The sequence below is a fragment of the Gadus chalcogrammus genome, chromosome 13 (assembly GCF_026213295.1).
Source record: "Gadus chalcogrammus isolate NIFS_2021 chromosome 13, NIFS_Gcha_1.0, whole genome shotgun sequence".
NCBI classification, from domain to species: domain Eukaryota; kingdom Metazoa; phylum Chordata; class Actinopteri; order Gadiformes; family Gadidae; genus Gadus; species Gadus chalcogrammus.
The window spans coordinates 3,313,829-3,336,443 of NC_079424.1; the positions used below are offsets into that span (position 1 = coordinate 3,313,829).

Below are 22,615 nucleotides of genomic sequence, written 5' to 3' on the forward strand. Positions count from 1 at the left end.
ATCCATGGGTTTATTTCCTGATACATAACATACCGGTCCTGATATACCGGTATGTTAATTTACTGCTAGACAGCGTATGACCGGTTTTTGTTGGAGACACAGCAAGGAAATAACTAAATATTACATTAACCCATATACTGTGGTCTTCAATCGGGAAACGCTTGCTTTCATAGAGTCACTGACTGCATGGACCTGTGGTCATGGCTCACCGTGGTTCAGGACAGTGGGCAGCAGACCGATCCACACCCAACGTCCGCAATAGGCATCTCTGAGGTCAGAACCCCCCCCCCCCGCCTCCCCTCCTGCTCTATCTATGGATCAAAGTCTCCCTGTGAAGATGCCAGCCTTTCCTTCGCCTCAAATCCACCACAGCTCCCCTGATCGGGTCCCCTCACTCCGTCTCAGACAACAGTCCCAGACAAAACAAACAGTCTGAACTATCTTCTACTGTTTCCATCAGTAACGCTGTTTGTTGCTGTACTGGTTTGAGTTCAGCCATAGATCTCATTTCACATTCCCGGCTTGTCTTCCAGGTAGGGCCTGCCTCCCCTGGGTGAGGGTGCAGCTGCTGGGTGTAGCCTCTGGGATCTTACCTTTCAGGACCAAAGGTTATGCCCCGGAGGACCTTTATGGACCTTTAAGGACCTTTATGGACCTTTAAGGACCTTATAGGACCAAAGAAGTTTGACCATCCCAGCCCACCGCTTCCCACTAGGACGGGGGCCGGCCGTCATCGGATAAACAGCAGCCCCGGCCCCCTAGTGGGAGACTGGCATCCTGCCTGTTTGATTCAGAGCACAATACCACCTCGAAAAACATCCACCCGATGTCTTTGTCTCACTGCGTGTTTTTTGTTTTCCTACTACTTTCAAAGAAGCTCGGAACGCACCACCCCCCGTCCCCCGTCCCCTTTAAAAATATCTCGAAACACAACCTGTGCCTTTTCGTATGAATGGATGAGAGGATGGGCGCATGAATGGACGTAGGCTTTACTTCCTACTTCCTCCTTCCTCCTTCCTCCTACCTTTCACTGGAGCATTCCTCAGGTGGATTGCTTCACACTGACACCCAAACCCCTGGCATGGTGGTTGGTGCTCGGTTCTCACCCACAGCGGTTCGAACCCCCGTAGAGCCGAGCACAGAGAGCGACGTTTCACTCCTAAAATTCGCCGCAGGTTCACAACATTGTGTGAGGATGAACTGAACGATGTTGTCACATCTATACATCATAAGAAACGCAGGTTTTTCCTCACTACCTGAATGTGTGTTACGTTTGAAACATTATGCCATTTTGGGTTGTGCGTCATTTTTGCGCGGCTCTGGTTGTACGTTAATGCATTACGCACCATTGTCTCGCCATCCTCCTGTTATTGTTTTCCCAAGAGTTCAAACGCGTTTGATTAAATGGGAGAAAGGAACGCGTTTCTTGGAGCTCTCTGTTTTTTGCTTTCATGTGAGACAAACCCTGCAGGTGCTGCTTATTGTTCCACCTTTCTACTCGGAGCCGGGGGGGGGGGGGGGGAGCTCCTCCCCACCACCCCAAACAAAACACACAACTTTCTGTTTGTGTATGCGCGTTTGTTTTTGCAGAAACCCAACAACAGACCGCAGACACGGAGTTGAACAGTAGCCAGAGCATCAGGTCACAACTTATTTCAATGCCAAAAAGTGAATGTATGACAAATAGAGTAGTAGGCCTAAGTAATTACTAAGTAATAATGAGTAATAAATTATGATACTTTATATCATTGATTTGCTTATAATAAGGTATAATAAGACAATTCGTAAGATAATGCTGGCTCAAGGATATTACCTCAACGTAAATCCATAATTACAGGGAATAAGTGACGTTGTGCAATGCAACGTTTTATAATTGGGGTTAGGCTATATAGTATAACAGGAGGAACTGAGATAACTGTCGGTTGTGTGTGTGTGTGTGTGTGTGTGTGTGTGTGTGTGTGTGTGTGTGTGTGTGTGTGTGTGTGTGTGTGTGTGTGTGTGTGTGTGTGTGTGTGTGTGTGTGTGTGTGTGTGTGTGTGTGCGTGTGTGCGCGTGTGTGCTTGTGTGTGTGTGTGTGTGTGTGTGTGTGTGTGTGTGTGTGTGTGTGTGTGTGTGTGTGTGTGTGTGTGTGTGTGTGTGTGTGTGTGTGTGTGTGTCGCTGTAGTAGCCGCGTCTAAATGATGACAAGGGACTCGACCAAAGCCGTTCTGATTGGTTGAAATGCACAGGGCGGGGCAGCTGTAAGCCCGCCCTATTGCATCACGTTCATATTAACATGTAGGAGTGACTCTGGCCGGAGAGCAGTACATTGGGAAGATGTGTATGAGGGAAGACCTTTCATTTGAAAAGCGGGAGTTGTTTCGGTTAACTTTGTGAAGAAGTAAGAACATGCGATAGTCCTACTCTACTGAAGAGCCAGTCGGGGAACTCAGAGTAACTTAACGCGACGACAAGACAAGAGGAGCGACGTGACAAACAGCAGAGATGGCGGAGGGAAAGGTAATCCCATATGCACATGGCGTTAAAAGAGCCACAACATCACATCACATCACATCACATCGTCCTCCTCATCCTGTTCCTGATCCTTCCACAGCCGTCATGTTGTGTGTGTGTGTGTGTGTGTGTGTGTGTGTGTGTGTGTGTGTGTGTGTGTGTGTGTGTGTGTGTGTGTGTGTGTGTGTGTGTGTGTGTGTGTGTGTGTGTGTGTGTGTGTGTGTGTGTGTTGGACCCTAAGGTTGATGCCTTAGAAATCCTGGATTGTGTTGAACAATGAAGTGACTCAACGAGTGCGAATGTAATCCAACGAGTTCCTCCAACGAGGTCATATCGAAGTTATATTAAGTTATATCTGCTCATCGTTAGGCTTATTGTCTGTTCGTTTTTCCATGATACCTAATCACAATATAGACTAATAATAACGTTAATAGCTGTATATTATTAATTACAATTGCAACGATAACAACGGCATTAATATCACTTTATGCATATAATCTTTAAAGATAATCAATTAAAATAACATATTAATTTGTTCAATTGTATGAATAGTATAATTATTATCTTATCACATATATATTATTATTATTATAATTAATGATACAACTGAGATCAACTGACTGTATGCTAGGATATATATATATATATATATATTTTTTTTTTAGGAATAATAGGACACAGGTAGGCATTTATATTATCAGATAAAATAGATAATTAGACATAGATTAACAATCTGTCACAAATAATGTACATTACCGTACAAATCATGTCTTCAAATAACATAAAACACAAACGATACCTATAATATAAATCGCTTTATTACCTATCTTTTCCTTATACAACTAAATACACATCTTTCTAAACAAAGTATGTAGCTATCATATACTATACTCTGAAAACAAAGACATCCTATAATATAAAACCTCCAACTGTATGCTATTGGCTGTTCCATATAAGGCTTTGTGGTTTGGTTTACGTGACGACCTGCTCGTCTGTTCCCCTCCGTGGCCGCAGCCCAGCAGATGTGGAGCCCACTGTGACACTGGGAGAGAACCAGTGGCCCGAATAGGCCTGTTCCGCGTAGAGGTCACCAACTTGACCCCTTTGAATTCCTACAGTCTCAGCCTCGTCCGCCTGCAGTGGGAGCAGCAGTCTGTCTGACCATCTGACCTGTTCTCCTGTCGAGGCCATAGGTCGGAGGTCACTGGTGTTGTTAGGGTTAGGGTTAATCTGGCGCGGCCAGCGAGGGTTTGACCAAGACCAAGACATGGTCTTGGTCCGACTCAGGCCCACATTCTCGTCAGCGTTGCTCAATGCGACGCAGAACCACAAATACTTTCCTCTAAGCTGGTGTGACGCTGTTGTGATTCAGCAGCATTGTCATTAATATTGTAGTGTAATGATTATTATTAGTATTTTAGTGTTGTAGGTGATTGAAATGGGCTGACAGAGTTTGTTAGTTTGGTCTGTTTCTGGTCTTTAACTTTATTGATCAGCAACAATCAACAGATATAACGTTGAACAAATTCAGCAAATATGGTACGCCTTAATTATTGCTTCGTAGTAATGACAAAGCAAAACTAAAAACCTTGGCCCTCCCTGGGGGCCAAGGTTTCTCTTGGCCTGAGGGCTGGAGAACGCACGCTTTGAAAATGCTTTGTTCGATACATTCCAATCGACAGCCTGTCTACGCTCTAATTGTTCTCAAAAGGTGAGTTTCAGTTGTTCACGATTTGCATATACAGGTGGTGGAAGGTTGACGGGTGTGTGCTGATGGCTCCCAGCTGCTGCTTGCCAGGCTTTTTAAAAACTCATGCCTGCAGCTCAGCAGCAGTGAAACATTCCCCCTCCACACTGCATCAGAGGCTGCTGCTGACCAGCGATAATCTGGCATAGCTCCGCTCCTTAAAGCGCTCCTTCTCCACAATGGGCTTTGTCGGGATCCCGGACCTCACGGCTCTGGGCTCCTGTTTTTCCGTGACGTAGAGTTGAGTAAAGATGGTGATGCTTGGGCCAACAGTGGGGCGATCTAGCGTCATCACAGCGGTAGGTGTTGTGGTGATTCACATGCTCTGAGCAAACAGACTGCTCCGTCGCCTCACAGGCCTGGTCGGAGTCCTCCAAGAGCGTCACGTGGCTCAGGAGGTAGAGCGGGCTGGTCGGTAACCGGAAGGTTGCTAGTTCGATCCCCCGGCTCCTCCTAGCGGAGCGTCGAGGTGTCCCTGAGCGAGACACCTCAACCTGACGTCGCCTGACGAGCTGGCTGTCGCCTCGCATGGGTGACTCCGCCGTGGGTGTGTGAATGTGTGCATGAAGGGGTGAATGTTAGGTAATATTGTAAAGTGCTTTGAGCGGCCGCTGGTTAGAAAGGCGCCGTATAAATGCAGTCCATTTACCGTTTAGCGGCTCCGTGGTCGGGCTGTTCTCATGCATGAGCAGCCTCCCCTCCGCTGCCCTCCAGTCTGTCGGATCGGGTCCTAATGAGTCCTAATGAGAGCCGCTCTCGTACAGAGCCGGATTACCAGATTGGACGAGAGCTTTTAATTTGAAATTGGCAACGGCCCCTGTAGCCAAAGCCTAATTCGCGGCCTACTTGAGGAACTGAATGGTGTTATGCACACTGGACTTACGGAGAGCAAAGCTGATCTCACGTGGACCCAGAAGCTGGATAACACGGAGGCTCTGGGATTAGAGACTCCTTTAGACTTTGTTTTGGAAGGCCTGTGTTCACTTAGTGTTGTTGTGTTGAGTTAGTGTTGTTGAGTTGAGTTAGTGTTGTTGAGTTGAGTTCAGTTAGTGTTGTTGTGTTGAGTTAGTCCTGTTGTGTTGAGTTAGTCTTGTTGTGTTGAGTTCATTTAGTCTTGTTGTGTTGAGTTAGTCGTGTGGTGTTCAGTCAGTCGTGTTGTGTTGAGTTAGTGTTGTTGTGTTGTTGTCATTGTAAAGTACATTAAACTAGCAGATCTTCTAGACTCCATAACAGTAGACAGCATGGCTCCACCGAGTTACGTTATGAACGACAGAATCCACTGATACCCGCTCAATGCCCCATTGTTAAAGAATTAAGTACAGCTCCAACATTTCCCTTCAACAAACAAGAAATTATTCAATAACTTGTTACATAACTCAATAAGTTAATGCATGAAGATTAAACGACACAGAACTGTACGTTTATATACTAATAGTTTTACTATTGTGTTAAGTTAGGGTGAGGGCAGGCTGGGGGTGAGGTGGGGCGGGGTGAGGGGTGAGGGGTGAGGGGTGAGTCAGGCTGGGGGTGAGGCGGGGTGAGGGGTGAGGCAGGCTGGGGGTGAGGCAGGCTGGGGGTGAGGCGGGGTGAGGGGTGAGGCAGGCTGGGGGTGAGGCAGGCTGGGGGTGAGGCGGGGTGAGGGGTGAGGCAGGCTGGGGGTGAGGCGGGGTGAGGGGAGCCCCAGTGGAGGGTGGTAACAGACCAACGCTGTGTAAGCTGATCCCAGTGAATGGGAGGTGAATCTCCTCAGGTACGTGATCCGGACCTCGTAGCGTAGCCCACAGCGCCCGGGCAGGGGGGGGGGGGGGGGGGGGGGGCTGGAGCAGGCCAGCACACCACCCTGGTGTCAGACGGAGGAGGGGGGGGGGGACTCGGGTCTGTGGCCCCCTCCTCTGCTGGTACCGAGAATAGCCCGGGTTCATTCCCTGGTTGATCCAGGGCGACGGACCGGGCTCAGAACATTATGTACCGAACCAACTGTCACATTTGTGGCCTTCGTGCTTTCTAATATCTTCCATTTTACCGCGACGGCGTCGACTATGTATTTCATTGCACATTACCCTGTCATCATTAATCTCCCAGGCTGACAGCCAGAAGGAGTCTTTTCAAAAGGTCTCTGTCTTCGCCCTCTGGGGTTTGGTTTTGGTTACCGTGCCAACTCGAGTGACTGGCCTGAGGGCGCTGGGAACCAGTTTTGTGATTTGGTATGGCGATTAAAGTTCACTAGTAATCCAAGTAAAGTTGACATTGAACATCTGAACGAAAGTGAATTTGACCCGGGCGGCAGTGACCAGCTCGGGACGTAGAGCAGGACTTGTTGACTTGTAAGGTTGCTAGTTCGATCCCCGGAGTTTCCCTGAGCAAGGCAGCTCACCCTCACTGCTCCAGACGAGCTGGCAGTCGCCTTGCACGGTTGTCACCGCCGTCTTGTGTGAACGTTCGCATGAATGGGGGAACGTTAGGCAATATTGTAAAGCGCTTTCAGTGGCCACTGGTTAGAAAAGCGCTGTGTAAAGGCATTCCTTTTAGCATATACTGTAGCGGTCAAACATAAGTCTTCCCAACAAACCTTACGTTCTACAACCAGGTGGGACGCCCTCCAGCAGAACAGCAGCGTGGAGTTAAGGTGGTGTTCCTGAAGCTCTGGGTTCAGGAACACCACCCTGACGGTGTCATACCCCGGAGGTCATCCTGCTCTCCGGGATACTGTCAAACCTGCGCCGCCCGCGGCCGTGGTCTCAGTCCCAGTGGAAATTTCCAGAGAACAGCCTGCTGGAACGTTTCCAGCACCCTGCCCTCTGGTTGGTCAGGTTCTTCAGTGACTCACTGAAGGCTCGACGCCGATGTCCGGCCCTACCTTCTCTCATTAATAGTTAGATGCCTTTATGCTACACTCTGGATGCTACACTCTCATTCGGTTGTTAATTGTCTTGAGACATGACAGGCTGACCCCTGCTCTGGAATTGGTTTAGGCTGGCTTCCGTTTTCCAATAGTTAATCAGTCATACGTGGCCTCAATGTCTACATCTACACGACAATAGTTCAGCTTGTGTTAAAGTGAGGATGTTGCAACCTCTGGGGAATGGCTTTGAAAAGGTCTGCCGGGAAAGTGAAGCACACGTCGGACACATTCTCTGGAGGCCCCTGATTGTCGTCAACCTCAGGGCTTCCTCGTTAAGCTGTGGTTCCTCTCTCTCCCGAGCTGACCTGGGGCTCCGTTATCACCATGGCCACTTTGACCGTGTGTTGACAAGGCGACCAGGCTGGGTGTGTTTTTGTTTACACATGGTAGCACGCTACCGACAGAGCTACACTCATGCTAAGGTCTCAGGGACTCGGGCCGGTCGGTGGAGGCTAACCGGACGTTCAGTAGACCAGAGCAGGGCTGGCTACGTTGGGCGAGGCCAGGAGGAAATACCAGCAGCAGGATGGGTAGACGGCCTCGCACTCTTTTGAATGATTGTCAATTTATGGCGTCCTCAGGATGTAGCTCCCTCCCTCAAAGAGTAAACGCCTGGACAACCAGAAGCTAATCATTTAGCTTCTTTAAAAAAGTTATAGTCATTTGTTTCTGGTATCATGATAGATAATGTCAAAGAAAATTAAAGCCAACAAACAATGTTAAGACATTTTTTAAGGTCTTATCTTGTCTTATCTTCAAAGGGATCCAGGCTGTTGACTCTAGCTCAACCTCATGTTTGGCTGATCTGCAATCAGCACGATGAGCTTAAATATTTACCTTGTTAGCGATGAATTGTTACCGAAACCTAACACAATTTAAATTGCGATACATTCGCTTGAATGACATTAGATTTACATTTGGGGCATTTAGCAGACACTTTTATCATGGACATTTGTCAGAAGGAGAAACTACAATATATCGCTGTCGTTACATAATTTATGTTCATAGAACCAAGTGCCAAGCACTAACAATTGCTAGGTTAACCCATTCCCGTAAACAACAAGATAGCTAGGATAAGATGATGCACAATGCTAAGTAGTACTATTCGTAAGGGCCAGGACGTACAACATACAATAGGTGTACAACGCGTTTGTTTTGTGATGGGGAACAGTCTTCCTCTTCCTTCCTGTTATGAAGACCCTACGCCCTTATAAGATGAAGATTTCACAGAATGCACTGGTTTTTAGACTGATGTTTGGTAGAACACCTATCTGAGGTTTTTCTGTGGAAGCATGACTCAGAACTAGGCCGAACGATGATGCAACCAGCAGTAAACGCCAGAGTATTTAAGCCTAATCATGGTGATTTGGCTGAAATCGACACACACAAACCCAGACACACAGACACACACCATAACAGGGCCAGCTGCCCATGTTATGGCCCCTGGTCTGTCAGCAGATACATTTGCGTGTGTTAATTTGCATGTCTCACAAAGAAAGACTTCACCTGAAAATGCGAGCGGGGTTTCAATGGCCAGGGTTGGACCAAAACAAGTCGTCGCCGAACGTCGAAGCTTCCCTTTTTTGGTCTCTCCGCCTGCGACTGCAGCTTTGTTTATTTATGATGTAAGAGTAGACGCTTGTGTCGCTGAGGCCCTCGGCCCTGTGTGGTTCGGCTGTCGGGTCTAGAAGTGGCCATTTTTATTTTGTCAACAGGAAGTTTACACTCTGAAATGTAAACACTGGGAACTGCAGCTGATGCTTCCAAATAAAGGGAGGAGGAGTCCGGTTAAGTTGATAATGGTTATTATCACCATCAACCATTGAACCAGGCCTTAGTTCCCAGCGGTGTTTTCAAAGGAATTAAAGCTTTGCGGGTGTTAGCATAACAGCTAGCAATTACACGCCCACTATGATGGAGTGTAACAAATGACTGTAAATGTCTTCTCTTCTTCTGACTGTAAAACCCTCAGGTGAAATAGTTTGTTAGTTGGGTATTGATAGGAAGGTGTGTGCGTGTGCGTGTGTGTGTGTGTGTGTGTTTGGTTTCCACATATGTAGGTTTACGGTTTCCCCGTTTGTGGGTCACATTGGCACCACGTTGTCGGACACCCACAATGTGCCGCTGGCACACGTGTCGATGTTTACCCGCCATGTTGAATTTGGGACAGCTGTTTAGAATCTTCCGCCCTCGGAGAGAAAAGGCATCACCAAACAGAACCTGCAGTGTCAGTTTGGACGGACATGACCAAAACCCACGGATAACGAAATTAACTTGTAAAGTTTGGAATCCCAGTTTTTATCAGTTGTACGTTATGTGGGAGGAACGAGTAATTTGGGATGCGGTTGTAGGGGTGGAATCGGGTAGGGCTGTGCTTGTTAACGTGACTCCACACACACAGGGCTAAAGGTCCAGGAAGAGGAAAACTCTGTGTGTGTCCTGTGTGTGTGTGTGTGTGTGTGTGTGTGTGTGTGTGTGTGTGTGTGTGTGTGTGTGTGTGTGTGTGTGTGTGTGTGTGTGTGTGTGTGTGTGTGTGTGTGTGTGTGTGTGTGTGTGTGTGTGTTACTGGTGTCTATTTGCATGGGTCTATATGCAAATGTGTATTTCCTGTATGTGTGTTCAGAGATGACGTGTCGGTGACTCATAGCAGACCTTAGGTCCGGCTCCTCTGTGTTTCGAGCTCTTGGTGTAGAGAACCTGTTGTAGTTCAGGCAGCTGCACACATATGACAGAACTGGTTCCCTGCCCGTCGGCGCTCCCCCTGAACATCCCAGTGTCCGCAGAGGAATTCTTCCAGTCACACTCACGGCGTAAGCTATATTTAGTCGCTGCCTTACAGCCGCAGGCCAGCCCAGTGAATCACAGCGAGGCCTTCGCCCGCCCCTTCATTAGCCGGGGGTTTCTGATAGGATGAAGTTTGTCAGCGACGGGAGAACCTTAGAGTTTGTGCGTGTTTCCCTCTCGCATGTCGGGGTCAGTCTAGTCCCTCGGAGCTGTAATGTGAACAATACTGAAGGAATGTCGACAGTGTGATCTCTGAGGGCTTTGGACGTCCACCAAGATCAGGTCCGGCTCTGCATCTCAAGAATGCGCCGGTGTCCATTGTCTTGTTGTTAGGGGTAATGTCGTGGGACACTGTCCGGGGTCGGTTTGGCTCAAGGAAATTAATAATAAAAAAAATCAATACACACACAGAAATACCTGTGTGTGTGTGTGTGTGTGTGTGTGTGTGTGTGTGTGTGTGTGTGTGTGTGTGTGTGTGTGTGTGTGTGTGTGTGTGTGTGTGTGTGTGTGTGTGTGTGTGTGTGTGTGTGTGTGTGTGTGTGTGTGTGTGTGTGTGTGTGCACACACACACGTGTTTCTGTGTATGTTTACATAGCCGCGAGTGTTAGCTTCCCTGCTATGCGGATGAATGGTATAGCTCAGTCATGCGTTAGCCTCTCTGACCATAACAAACCCAGTCTGGCTGCGGGGGCGGGCCTGTACACACCCAATCCTCTCCCTCCTCCAGCGCTGGTGGTTCAACAACCAGGGACACTGTGGAAGGAAGTGTTAATAGGATGGTTTTAACCCAATGAGAGACCAATCGGATTGGCCTAAAACCAGACTTGTATCTCATTGGGTTAAAACTGTCCCAGTGTGTCCTATCACCACACTGCTACCCTAATCAACTTAAAAACATCCTGCTCTCTCCCTGGGTTAAGACCACACTATTAGCCGATTGGCTTAAAACCACACCCTTCTCCAATTGGCTTAACACCATCCTATTATCATTATCGCTCCAAAGCATGCCCTTCTCTAATTGGCTTTAAACCCGTGCTTCTCCCTGCTGCGTAGCATGTAATCTGTACTGGTCGGTAGCAGACTGCCAGCCCATATGCTACACCACTGTTTTAAAAAAAAGCACACGGTTGGAATTACCACAAACTACACTTTCAGTAAGTGGAAAGGAAGCAAAAAAAAATAGCTTTTGATGTTGCTTCTGTGAAACTACACAGAAAAAACTGATTATAGTTCTTTGACCTTAAAATAGGTCAAATAAGTCGACGAAATGAGGCAACATTTTTTAAATACTCTGCGAGTCATCTCTTTCCACTAGCCTTTCCCTTAAGTGCGGATATTAAGAGGAGGACAGATATGTCTGCTATGTTAGTGCCCTTGTGTCTGCTATGTTAGTGACCTTGTCGTGTGTAACTGATGTCTCAATGTGACTCTGACACAGCTTGTGTGTTTACATTCATGGCAAACAGGAATGGCTCTGTGAGAATGCAGCAGAGCCATGTGCTCTCCTACCCTACAGCATCACACGGGGCTGCCCCTTCCAGCCCCCGAACGCTGACTGAATACCCGCTGCGAGTGGTGACAGCGAGCAAATGACTGCCACTGCCGACCAGTCATCGCCAACACACGACACTCAATGTTTCAGTCGCCTCCTCTAGGAAAATGTGAAGCTTTACATGCACCTGGGTCGGAATCACTCAACTGATGATCTCTCTCTCTCTCTCTCTCGCTCTCGCTCTCTCGCTCTCGCTCTCTCGCTCTCTCTCTCTCCCCTTACAGAAAGTGACCTTCCAGCTGATGCTGGCCGTGGGAGCCGCTGTGATTGGCTCTCTCCAGTTCGGCTACAACACCGGCGTCATCAACGCCCCTCAGAAGGTGAGTCCAGGGAGAACCGACCGGCCCAGCACAGAGTCCGGTCCTGATCCCGGATCATTTACACTGTGATCCGATACCGGGTTTTGGGCACTGCGGGCGAGTACAGGTTTCAATCTGTAATATCTACGTTACGCCGTCCAAAAATAAACATAAATAAATTAACAGGAACACGTGTTGTTAACACATGAGTAGATTAGTTAAAGCGGGTCAAAATATAGCCGAACCCAGGTCAGTTGCCGGTGGTTAATGTTCCCACTAAAACATCAACACTGGTCTTCGTCTACATTTGCATATTCTGAAGCTAAATCCTGTGAGAAAACAATTAAAACATGACAATGTCACAGGGAGCTCAGCTGACTAACGCAAACACACAAGGCTCCTCCCCTTACACACAAGGCAAGCTCCTCCCCGAACACACAAGATCTGGGTTCTGGACTGAAAGAGTCTTCGATGGTACATCTCTGCGTGGGTGTGCAGTACGATCGGTGACCAGTAGGTGTGCTGTGGCTGCGGCCAGCGCTGCCTACGAGGTGCTGACAGGAAGTAGGCGGTAGGCGGCGTCCTGGCAGCAGTCCTATCTGTTAAGGTTACCAGGAACTCTCCGGGCTGGTTCAATGAACAGCGTATAACCGGTAAAGGAGACGATAAGATCTGAGGTGATTGTGTTCACCTGTATTGTGCAATAGGGCAGACCAGTTTCCTGACTTCATGAACTGACATTTATTGTTAATTTTTGAATTTTTTATTCCATAAAATATTAATATTATTGATAGTGTAAATATAAGCATGCCTGATAACAATTATAATGATATAACTAATATAATCACAATAATAAAAACATTGATGATAGTATCTATAAAAGTAGGTAAACTTTGACCCAAAAAGACGTTAATAATGCTGACACTAAACATACAATTTTGATCTCAGGGAGACGGTTATCATATTATAATCCATACAAGGTAAGGTATGAGGTGGGGTGCTATGTTGCCATGGTAACCGAGTGAGTTCAGGTTCCCTCCCACCTGAGTGAAACCCGACTCTGCACATCGTTATGACAACAGTGAGCACCAATGACACGAGAGCTCCGCTCCGCAAGGCAGTGCATCTCTGGTGGCGAGGGCAAAGCCCTACCTCCCCTCATCGCCTCCTTCCTTCATTTTATTTTCTCTTGTCTGACCTTTCACCTTAGCTAGCAGGTTAACTCGTTAGTTAGCTTTCAGCCAGCTAACTACCCTTAACCACATGTCACAGCTACAGTCCTGCTGTTGGCAGAGCAATGCCTGCCCTTTTAAACACACACACACACACACACACACACACACACACACACACACACACACACACACACACACACACACACACACCCCCCTTTAATGTCATGGATGCTTTTGCAGACGCTAGTTGAAATGCACAATGCTGCCTGTACTTCAGAGTACTACAGTAGTAGTAGTCCTACTCTTACATCCTGCAAACAGGATTTAAATCGACCTTTCCTTTCACTGGTTTGGTGAGCATAATCATTGAGACTGACGGACCAAACCGACCCGTCAACTCAATCAAACAAGACAACGCGCCTCAAAAAGTACCCAGCCCACTTTTTTATGGTTTGTTTCAACATTAAACAGAAACGTCTCCTCAGCGTCCACGTTGTGTTTACATCCAGGGTCGTGTGTCCCCCCAGCTCGGCCACGCCCACTGGGGGATGATGTAATGAACTGTGTACATACTGCACTGTGTATACACTGCATGCCAACGGACAGACCCCCCCCCCCACCCAGAGGAGCTTTAGCCCTAAGCCCAGCTGATTGTGTTTGACCAAAAACACGGATCAGAGTCGCATGACTGACCCTCAAAGCACCCCCCCCCCCCCCCCCCCAAGGTAACAACATGGGGACCTGGGGGGGGGGGGGGGGTTACACAACGTGTGTGTGTGTGTGTGTGTGTGTGTGTGTGTGTGTGTGTGTGTGTGTGTGTGTGTGTGTGTGTGTGTGTGTGTGTGTGTGTGTGTGTGTGTGTGTGTGTGTGTGTGTGTGTCCCCTAAAAGGGACCAATGGAGGACAGACAGGACATTGTCGTGGTCAGGGTGTCTGACTCCCACACAAAATGCTCTGGGTTTGATTCCCAATTTCCGCAGCCCTTGAGCAGCCCCCCCCCCCCTACCTCTCCTTAACGACCACTCTCTCTCAGACTCCCTCAGGCCGTGAGTAACTCTGGTGGAAAGTATCTGCTTCTTGAACTAATAAGGTAGTGTAGAGCACTTGACCCCGGCCTCCTCGTCCCTGGGGGCCCGGCTCCCTGCCTCCTGTCCCGGACTCGTTCCCATGATACCCCCCCCCCCCCCCCCCCCCCCCGCTGGGCCCGGACACAGCTCCAGAGGCCCCGGGGGTATGGGGCCAACAGCTGCTTTAAAGGCCAAAGAACGGGGACACCCGGCGACACACACACACACACACACACACACACACACACACACACACACACACACACACACACACACACACATTCCACACGGGGTCGGCTCGGCTCAGGAGGCAGTGCTTGTTGACTTGTAACCGGAAGGTTGCTAGTTCGATTCCCGGCTCCTCCTCGCTGAGTGTCGAGGTGTCCCAGAGCAAGGCACCTCACATTGACTGCTCCCGACGAGCTGGCTGTCCCCTTGCGTGGTTGTCTCCGCTGTCGGTGTGTGAATGTGTGTGTGTGTGTGTGTGTATGAACAGCTGTAAGTCGCTCTGGATAAAAGCCTCTGCTAAACACACACTCACTCACTCGCTACGTAAAGCGCTTTGGGTCCCGAGAAAACACAATATGAACGCCATTGATTCTTCTTCTTATGATCATACGGAGCTACAGAGAATAATGTTGATGTGTGGAGACAGAGAAACGAGTAGTGTCGTTATACTATCAGGCCGCGGCCATGTGAAGCTTGACCTTCTGTAGCAGCAGGCCGTGGCTATCAGCAATGTCCAGCGCGTCAGAGCCACTGAGATAAGCGGGACGGAAGCCAGCCTTGGCCCGACCGACGATTAGATGGGCTGCTTCAGGGGCCTGACACTCGTACTGTCAACTCCACCCGTATACTGTCCAACCCTTAGCTCCACCTCATACTGTCAACCCCGCCCTTTATACTGTCCAACCCCGCCCTTTAGACTGTCAAACCCCGCCCTCCACCTCCTATTGTCAACACCGCCCTTTAGACTGTCAAACCCCGCCCTCCACCTCATACTGTCAACCCTACCCTTTATACTGTCAAACCCCGCCCTTTAGACTGTCAAACCCCTTCCCCCACCTCATACTGTCAACCCCGCCCTTTATACTGTCAAACCCCGCCCTTTATACTGTCAAACCCCGCCCTTTATACTGTCCAACCCCGCCCTCCACCTCATACTGTCAACCCCACCCTTTAGACTGTCCAACCCCGCCCTCCACCTCATACTGTCAACCCCGCCCTTTATCCTGCAACCCCGCCCTTTATACTGTCAAACCCTGCCCTTTATACTGTCCAACCCCCCCCTCCACCTCATACTGTCAACCCCGCCCTTTATACTGTCAAACCCCGCCCTTTATACTGTCAAACCCCGCCCTCCCCCTCATACTGTCAACCCCGCCCTTTATACTGTCAACCCCGCCCTTTATACTGTCCAACCCCGCCCTTTATACTGTCCAACCCTGCCCTCCACCTCCTATTGTCAACCCCGCCCTTTATACTGTCAAACCCCGCCCTCCACCTCCTATTGTCAACCCCGCCCTTTATACTGTCCAACCCCGCCCTCCACCTCCTATTGTCAACACCGCCCTTTAGACTGTCAAACCCCTTCCCCCACCTCATACTGTCAACCCCACCCTTTATACTGTCAAACCCCTACCTCCGGCTCAAAGTGTCAACCCCGCCCTTTATACTGTCATAAACCCTGAGGGATATCATCCACTGTAAAAACAAAACTTCTCAAAACGACTCTGCTCCTCAGCGCCACATTCTAACTGTCAAACCCCCGCCACCACTATCCAGGACACCTCCACCAGCCACACAGCGTGAAGCACTGGTCGTTCCTCCAGATATGATAATCCCACCCACGGTACCGCCCACATAATCACTCCAAACGGAGGAACAGCTACAGCCTTGAACCACCAAAATAGACCCCGGCACAGGCAGTTGCACGGTGGAAGCTGCCAACGCACGGTAGGTTCAGTGTCTGCTCACCTGGTTAAAGATAGAGAGGGCCACAGTGTCCTGGCAGCCTGAATGGGCCCTCTGTTCACGCAGCACACACACACAGACAGCTGTGTGTGTTCAGCTCTGCAGAGGTGGAGGAGGAACGCAGAGTCACACACCCCTTTGCACATATTGTACGTTGTACGTCCTTGCCCTTACTCGCAGTACTTATCATCGTGTGGTATCTTACCCTAGCTATCTTTGTTGTGTACGGCGCTTGGGTTAACCTAGCGATTGGGAGCGAATCGCACTTGGCTCTATGAACATCCTTACTGTACCCACAGCGATATTTTGTTGTTGACGTGATTGTGAGTCACTTTGGATTAAAGCGTCTGTACAGTGTCCTTAATAGAAATGTCTTCACCAACGCTGTCCACGTCCCCCAATCCCTCTCTGCTCACTGGGAGGAACAAGGTCAAATCATTGGATAAATTACTTCACAACACCCTAGAGGGAAATCAATGTGCGACTGCAGAAACACTGACGGTGACAATAAATACATATAAAACAAGATCTGAATTAAAAAAAAGTGAACAAGCAGCCATCATATAAACCAAATAGAGAGTGAAACGGTGGAGGTACTTGTAGCGGCTGAACCCCCAGCAGACAGGGATTACTGGGTTTGACTCCCACAGCCTCCTGAAGGCATCATTGAGCAATATGTTATGGACAGGAATCCACCGTGAGGGGGCTCCGGGCTAAACCGTCTGCCTAACCCAGACATACTAAACACATGTACGACACGCTAAGGCCCACACGGTGCCTCCGACGTCTGAGCAGGAAATGAAAAGATCTGTCGCGTCAATGGCTGGAGGGTGATTCCCCAGTGGGGGTCTCCCAGCTCCCAGCAGGGGGGGGGGGGGGGCCCTTCTTCTAAAGCAGAAGCAGACCCAGCGTCGGTCTGCTCGCCCGCTGGTTTCACTCGTCGGTTTCATTTCTCTGTTGGAGGGTGAGGCAGGGCATGTCTGACGGCGAGTGAAAAGCCCGACCTCAACTGCCCTCCTCCCTCCATTCTCTGGCGCATTAAGTTGTCTGCTAGCTGGTTAACCCGCCGCGCCTCAGGCTAGCAGACGCCGAGGGCGGGGCCTCGATCGCGTGTGAGTCGCCGCCTCGTGTTTATCTCCCGGGGACGCAAGCTGAGCGCGCGGGGAGGGCGTGGTCGAAGGCAGGAGGCGGCGCCAGGGACACATGCCAGCCCGGGCGGTGTCGTGTGACCCAGCCGTGGCTCCGTGATGTGAAGACGTCTCGCGCCTCAAATGAGATTCTCCTGGTGACTGGTCCCAGTAGCATTCTGCTGCTGGGACCACAACCAGTAGCATTCTGGTGTTGGCCACTGGCACCAGTAGACTTCTGGAGCCTTGGAGTCCACCAACCTCTGCTGGGATGGGAGTAGCTTCCAGTTGGACTCCACTGGTGCTGCTGGGAGTCCAGCAACCCCTACGGTAATGGGAGTGACTACTGATTGGACTCCACTGGTCCTCTGCTCCCAGTCCCATTATGGTGCTGGGAGTCGGTCCACCGACCTCTATGGTAATGGGAGTGTCTACCGGTTGGACTCTGCGGCTGACGTGATGACATCACGGGTAGAAAGCACAAGACCGGAGCAGGAAAGAGGATACCTTAGACACCTAACCCCATCACCGTGCCAACGGCCTCTCCTCTAATCCCCTCCTCTCGCAGGAGCTGTCAGTGGGCCACGACAGCCAATCAGAGCACAGGGAAGGGGGTGTTGGAATGTTTAATTTAAATACACCACGTCACCACACACCATGACAACCAGACACAAGACCCGGTCACGAGTCGTCCCACTGCGTGTTTATCAACACAGTCATCGCCACGCAAGAGCCGACTTCCCTTTCTGAGTCATGGAAACCGATGTAAACACACACTACCGCCCCCCGCTGGCCGACAGCGGCACTGCAGCAGCAGCACGTATAGAGATAAGAAGTGACGTGTCACTATTCTCTAGTTCAGTGGTTCTCAAACTTTTTCTACTAGAGTACCCCCTCTAAAGATATTATTGCAAACCCCTTCACCGACACAAAACATTTTTGAGAGAAAAAAAGATAAATAATGTGTGAGCTTTGTATTTGGCAGTGTAAACATGAACGGTAAAATGGTGCAAATACTGACAATTTGGTGGGAAACGTGCAGTATATTTACATGCAGTATATATACCCCCTGCACGACCCCTAGTACCCCCATTTGCGAACCACTGCTCTCGTTCATTAAAGACACATAACTCAAAGTACTAAATAACTGCCGCTTCCGGTCGTATCAGCAGGAGAACCTTCCCTGTTCCTCATGCGTTGGTCTCATGTCTGTCGGTCGCAGGTGATCGAGAACTTCATCAACGAGACCTGGTCGGAACGGAACGAGCAGCCCATCGACGCGACCACCCTCACCACCATCTGGTCGGTGTCCGTCGCCATCTTCTCCGTCGGGGGCATCTTCGGGTCCTTCTCAGTCGGCCTGTTCGTCAACCGCTTCGGGAGGTAAACAAACGTTTACGGTTACATTTACACTGAGGTTTGAAGTTTTCAGGTTGACAAAGTAAAAGCCTGTGACATGTAGTGGCTCAATGATGTTGAACGCGTGGAGGCCACTCAAACTTGCTTAGGACTTTTACTTTGAAAAAAAAAAAAAGCATTTCAAAATAAAAGTCCTCTCCATTGCACGCGGTGCACGTTGTCCATCCCCCCTGACGGCGCTGTGCTCTCCGTCCCTCCCCAGGAAGAACTCCATGCTGATGGCCAACATCCTGGCCTTCGCCTCGGCCGCGCTGATGGGCTTCTCCCAGATGGCCAAGTCGTACGAGATGCTGATCATCGGCCGCTTCGTGGTGGGGCTCTACTCCGGCCTCTCCACCGGCTTCGTGCCCATGTACGTGGGCGAGGTGGCCCCCACGGCCCTGCGGGGGGCGCTGGGCACGCTGCACCAGCTGGGCATCGTCCTGGGGATCCTCATGGCTCAGGTGGGTGGAGGCGGAGGTGTGGGTGGGGTCAGTGGTGGAGGTGAGGGGGTTGGTTTCGGAGGAGTCTGTCCAAATCCACTCATGACTTGGTCAACAGAATGAAAGCATCTTGCTCTCTGCTGCAAGTGAAATTAAAATGAGAATGAGAATGACGTCCAAACTCAACCAAGCTTAACGTGTTTGTCTCCCTCTCTCTCTGTCTCTCTGTCTCTCTGTCTCTCTCTGTCTCTCTGTCTCTCTCGCCCCCCCCCCCTCTCTCTCTCTCTCTCTCTCTCTCTCTCTCTCTCTCTCTCTCTCTCTCTCTCTCTCTCTCTCTCTCTCTCTCTCTCTCTCTCTCGCCCCCCCCCCCCCCCCCCCCCTCTCCTCTCCTCCCCCCCCCCCCCCCCCCCCCCTCTCTCTCTCTCTCTCTCGCCCCCCCCCTCTCTCTCTCTCTCGCCCCCCCCTCTCTCTCTCTCTCTCAGGTGTTTGGCATCGAGTCCTTCATGGGGAACAAGGCCCTCTGGCCCCTCCTGCTGGGCTTCACCTTCTTCCCGGCCGTGGTGCAGTGTGCCGTCCTCCCCTTCTGTCCAGAGAGCCCCCGCTTCCTGCTGCTCAACAAGAACGAGGAGAACAAGGCCAAGAGCGGTACGCACACACACACGCACGCACATACACACGCATGTCCACACTCACACACACACACACACACACACACGCCATACATACAGACACATACAGACACCCAGACAGACCGACCCAGGCACTCACCCTCGTCCCTCCGTTCCCCCCACAGTGCTGAAGAAGCTCCGGGGGTCCGCGGACGTGAGCGCCGACATGCAGGAGATGAAGAGCGAGCACCGGCAGATGATGAGGGAGAAGAAGGTGACCATCCCCGAGCTGTTCCGCTCGCCGCTGTACCGCCAGCCCATCTTCATCGCCATCGTGCTGCAGCTGTCCCAGCAGCTGTCGGGCATCAACGCCGTGAGTCGTCCCCCCCCCCTCCCCGACCCCCCCCACCGAGCTCACACGTTCACCGTTCACACGTTCACTATGCACACGTTCATTATCCACCATACACACATGCGAGTTTTGCGTGTCAGATATGTTGTCGTGTCACGTGACCCTCTGACCTCTCGACCTCCGACCCCTGCAGGTCTTCTACTACTCCACCAGTATCTTTGAGAAGGCGGGCGTGGCCCAGCCCGTCTACGCCACCATCGGCGCCGGCGTGGTGAACACCGCCTTCACCGTGGTCTCGGTGAGTGACGCCACCATCGGCCAATCAGCCGGCAGCAAAGTAGCAAAACAGATTCAAGAGTAAAATAAATGTCACCTAATGTACAATTCAATCAGTGATTCGTCATTAGTGATGAGGGATTAGATTCAGTTTCTCTTTAGTCTATTTCACTCATCCAAAGGGACTCACAGGGAATTAAGATGCATGTCAGCGGGGATAGGCAGTGAATACAGAGACGGGTCGTTAAGGAGAAGGTAGGGGTTAGACAGTACAGAGTGTAGCAGTGTGTCTGATGTGACCCCCCCCCTGTCTCCTCAGGTAGGGGTTAGACAGTAGAGTGTGTAGCAATAGCAGTGTGTCTGATGTGACCCCTGTCTCCTCAGGTAGGGGTTAGACAGTAGAGTGTGTAGCAGCAGCAGTGTGTCTGACGTGACCCCTGTCTCCTCAGGTAGGGGTTAGACAGTAGAGTGTGTAGCAGCAGCAGTGTGTCTGATGTGACCCCCCCCTGTCTCCTCAGGTAGGGGTTAGACAGTAGAGTGTGTAGCAGCAGCAGTGTGTCTGACGTGACCCCCCCCTGTCTCCCCAGCTGTTCGTGGTGGAGCGAGCCGGGCGCCGCTCGCTGCACATGATCGGCCTGGCGGGCATGGCCTTCTCCGCCGTCCTGATGACCATCGCCCTCTCCCTGCTGGTGAGCTCCTCCGTCGGCTCCTCCGTCGGCTCCTCCGTCACCCCAGACAGCGCCCCCCCCCCCCCCCCCCCCCCCGCGTGGGTCGGGAACGCGGCGAGCTCTGACATCTGACCCCGCTCCCCGGGAACACACCGGACAGGTCGCGCCGTGGTCGTCACCGGTCAGGGGTCCACGCGACGCTGGCTCTGTAGGGGGCCCAGGGGCCCGGTTGGTCTGAGACCCCCCTGACCCAGGCTGCGTCGCCCCCTGACCCAGGCTGCGTACCCCCCCCCCGACCCAGGCTGCGTACCCCCCCCCGACCCAGGCTGCATACCCCCCCCCTGACCCAGGCTGCGTACCCCCCCAGCCCTCTCCCTGCAGCAGCGTCTGGAGAGGAGCAGTACATGTATTCCTGCAGGGCTGAACGATTCATCGAATTCAAATGAAAATCGCGATGTAGTAGAACGCGGTACGCAAATCGCAAAGGCTGCGACAAATTTAAAAAAAAAAGTAATTGTTACCGTTACTGACTGGAAATCAGTACGATTCATTTATTTTTATTTTACAATTCAATAGTTAAATAAAGAAGTTAATCTCAACACATCGGCCTGGCCTAAAGGAAAGAGACGTTTTTATGTTGACTGATTCCAATGTTGTGTTGGTCATACTAAAGAATGATTGATTTCTTTTTTAGTGAACAGTACACAACATAAGGAACTTAATAAATCATAAGAATTGCAAATTAAATCAAAATCGCAATATTGGTCAAAATAATCGCAATTAGATTATTTCCCCAAATCGTTCAGCCCTATGTTCCTTCTTCCGGTCTGCTTTTACGGGGGCCGATTGCCAAGCTGGCTTCTCTCCCTGGCGTGCTATCGGCGGGTTTTCCCGTCTCTCTTCATCGAATGCCTTCCGGATCGTTGGTCTGATTGGTTGAGGGACTAACCCAATTGCGTACAGAGTCGTTTGAACTAGGCCCGTTGATCCCGCCTCCTGGTCAGCCAATAGCCAGGCTGCCCCTGACCCCCATTGCCTCCCCCCCCCCCCCCCCCCCCCGTCTGGACGTCTGAAACCAGGAAGTGAACCTTCTGAAACAGGAAGTGACCCTCCTCCTCTCCTCCGTCCTCCCTGCAGGAGAAGCTGCCGTGGATGTCGTACGTCAGCATCGTGGCCATCTTCGGCTTCGTGGCGTTCTTCGAGATCGGCCCGGGGCCCATCCCCTGGTTCATCGTGGCCGAGCTCTTCTCCCAGGGGCCGCGGCCGTCCGCCTTCGCCGTGGCCGGCTTCTCCAACTGGACGGCCAACTTCATCGTGGGAATGGGCTTCCAGTATGTCGAGGTGAGGCCCCGGCACTGGTCGCACTGGGAGACCGGTCGAATTCTCATCGCACAGATTCTAAAGCTAACCTCTCTCTCTTTCTCCCTTTCTCACTCCTCCCCTCCATCTCTCTCTCTTCTCTTTCTCTCTCTCTCTCTCTCTCTCTCTCTCTCTCTCTCTCTCTCTCTCTCTCTCTCTCTCCGTCCCCAGATGGTGTGTGGGCCCTACGTCTTCATCATCTTCACGGTGCTGCTGCTCTTCTTCCTCGTCTTCACGTACTTCAAGGTCCCGGAGACGCGCGGCCGCACCTTCGACGAGATCTCCTCGGGCTTCCGGCAGAGCGCCGGGGGGGAGAAGCACTCCCCCGAGGAGCTGGCCCACAGCCTGGGCGACTCCCAGCTCTGAGACCCCCCTCCCCCCCAAGCCTCCT

General features: G+C 50.9%; 1 protein-coding gene across 1 annotated transcript; it reads left to right on the forward strand.

Annotated features, from left to right (window-relative positions):
* The first annotated feature begins 2,278 nt into the window (after positions 1-2,278).
* Positions 2,279-22,615, forward strand: LOC130401689 (solute carrier family 2, facilitated glucose transporter member 1-like). Its single transcript, XM_056605608.1, has 10 exons — positions 2,279-2,499; positions 11,703-11,798; positions 18,343-18,503; positions 18,742-18,982; positions 19,444-19,606; positions 19,755-19,942; positions 20,115-20,219; positions 20,785-20,886; positions 22,003-22,206; positions 22,396-22,615. Exons 1-10 carry the CDS (start codon positions 2,485-2,487, stop codon positions 22,588-22,590), a joined length of 1,470 nt encoding a protein of 489 aa, XP_056461583.1. The 5' UTR covers positions 2,279-2,484; the 3' UTR covers positions 22,591-22,615.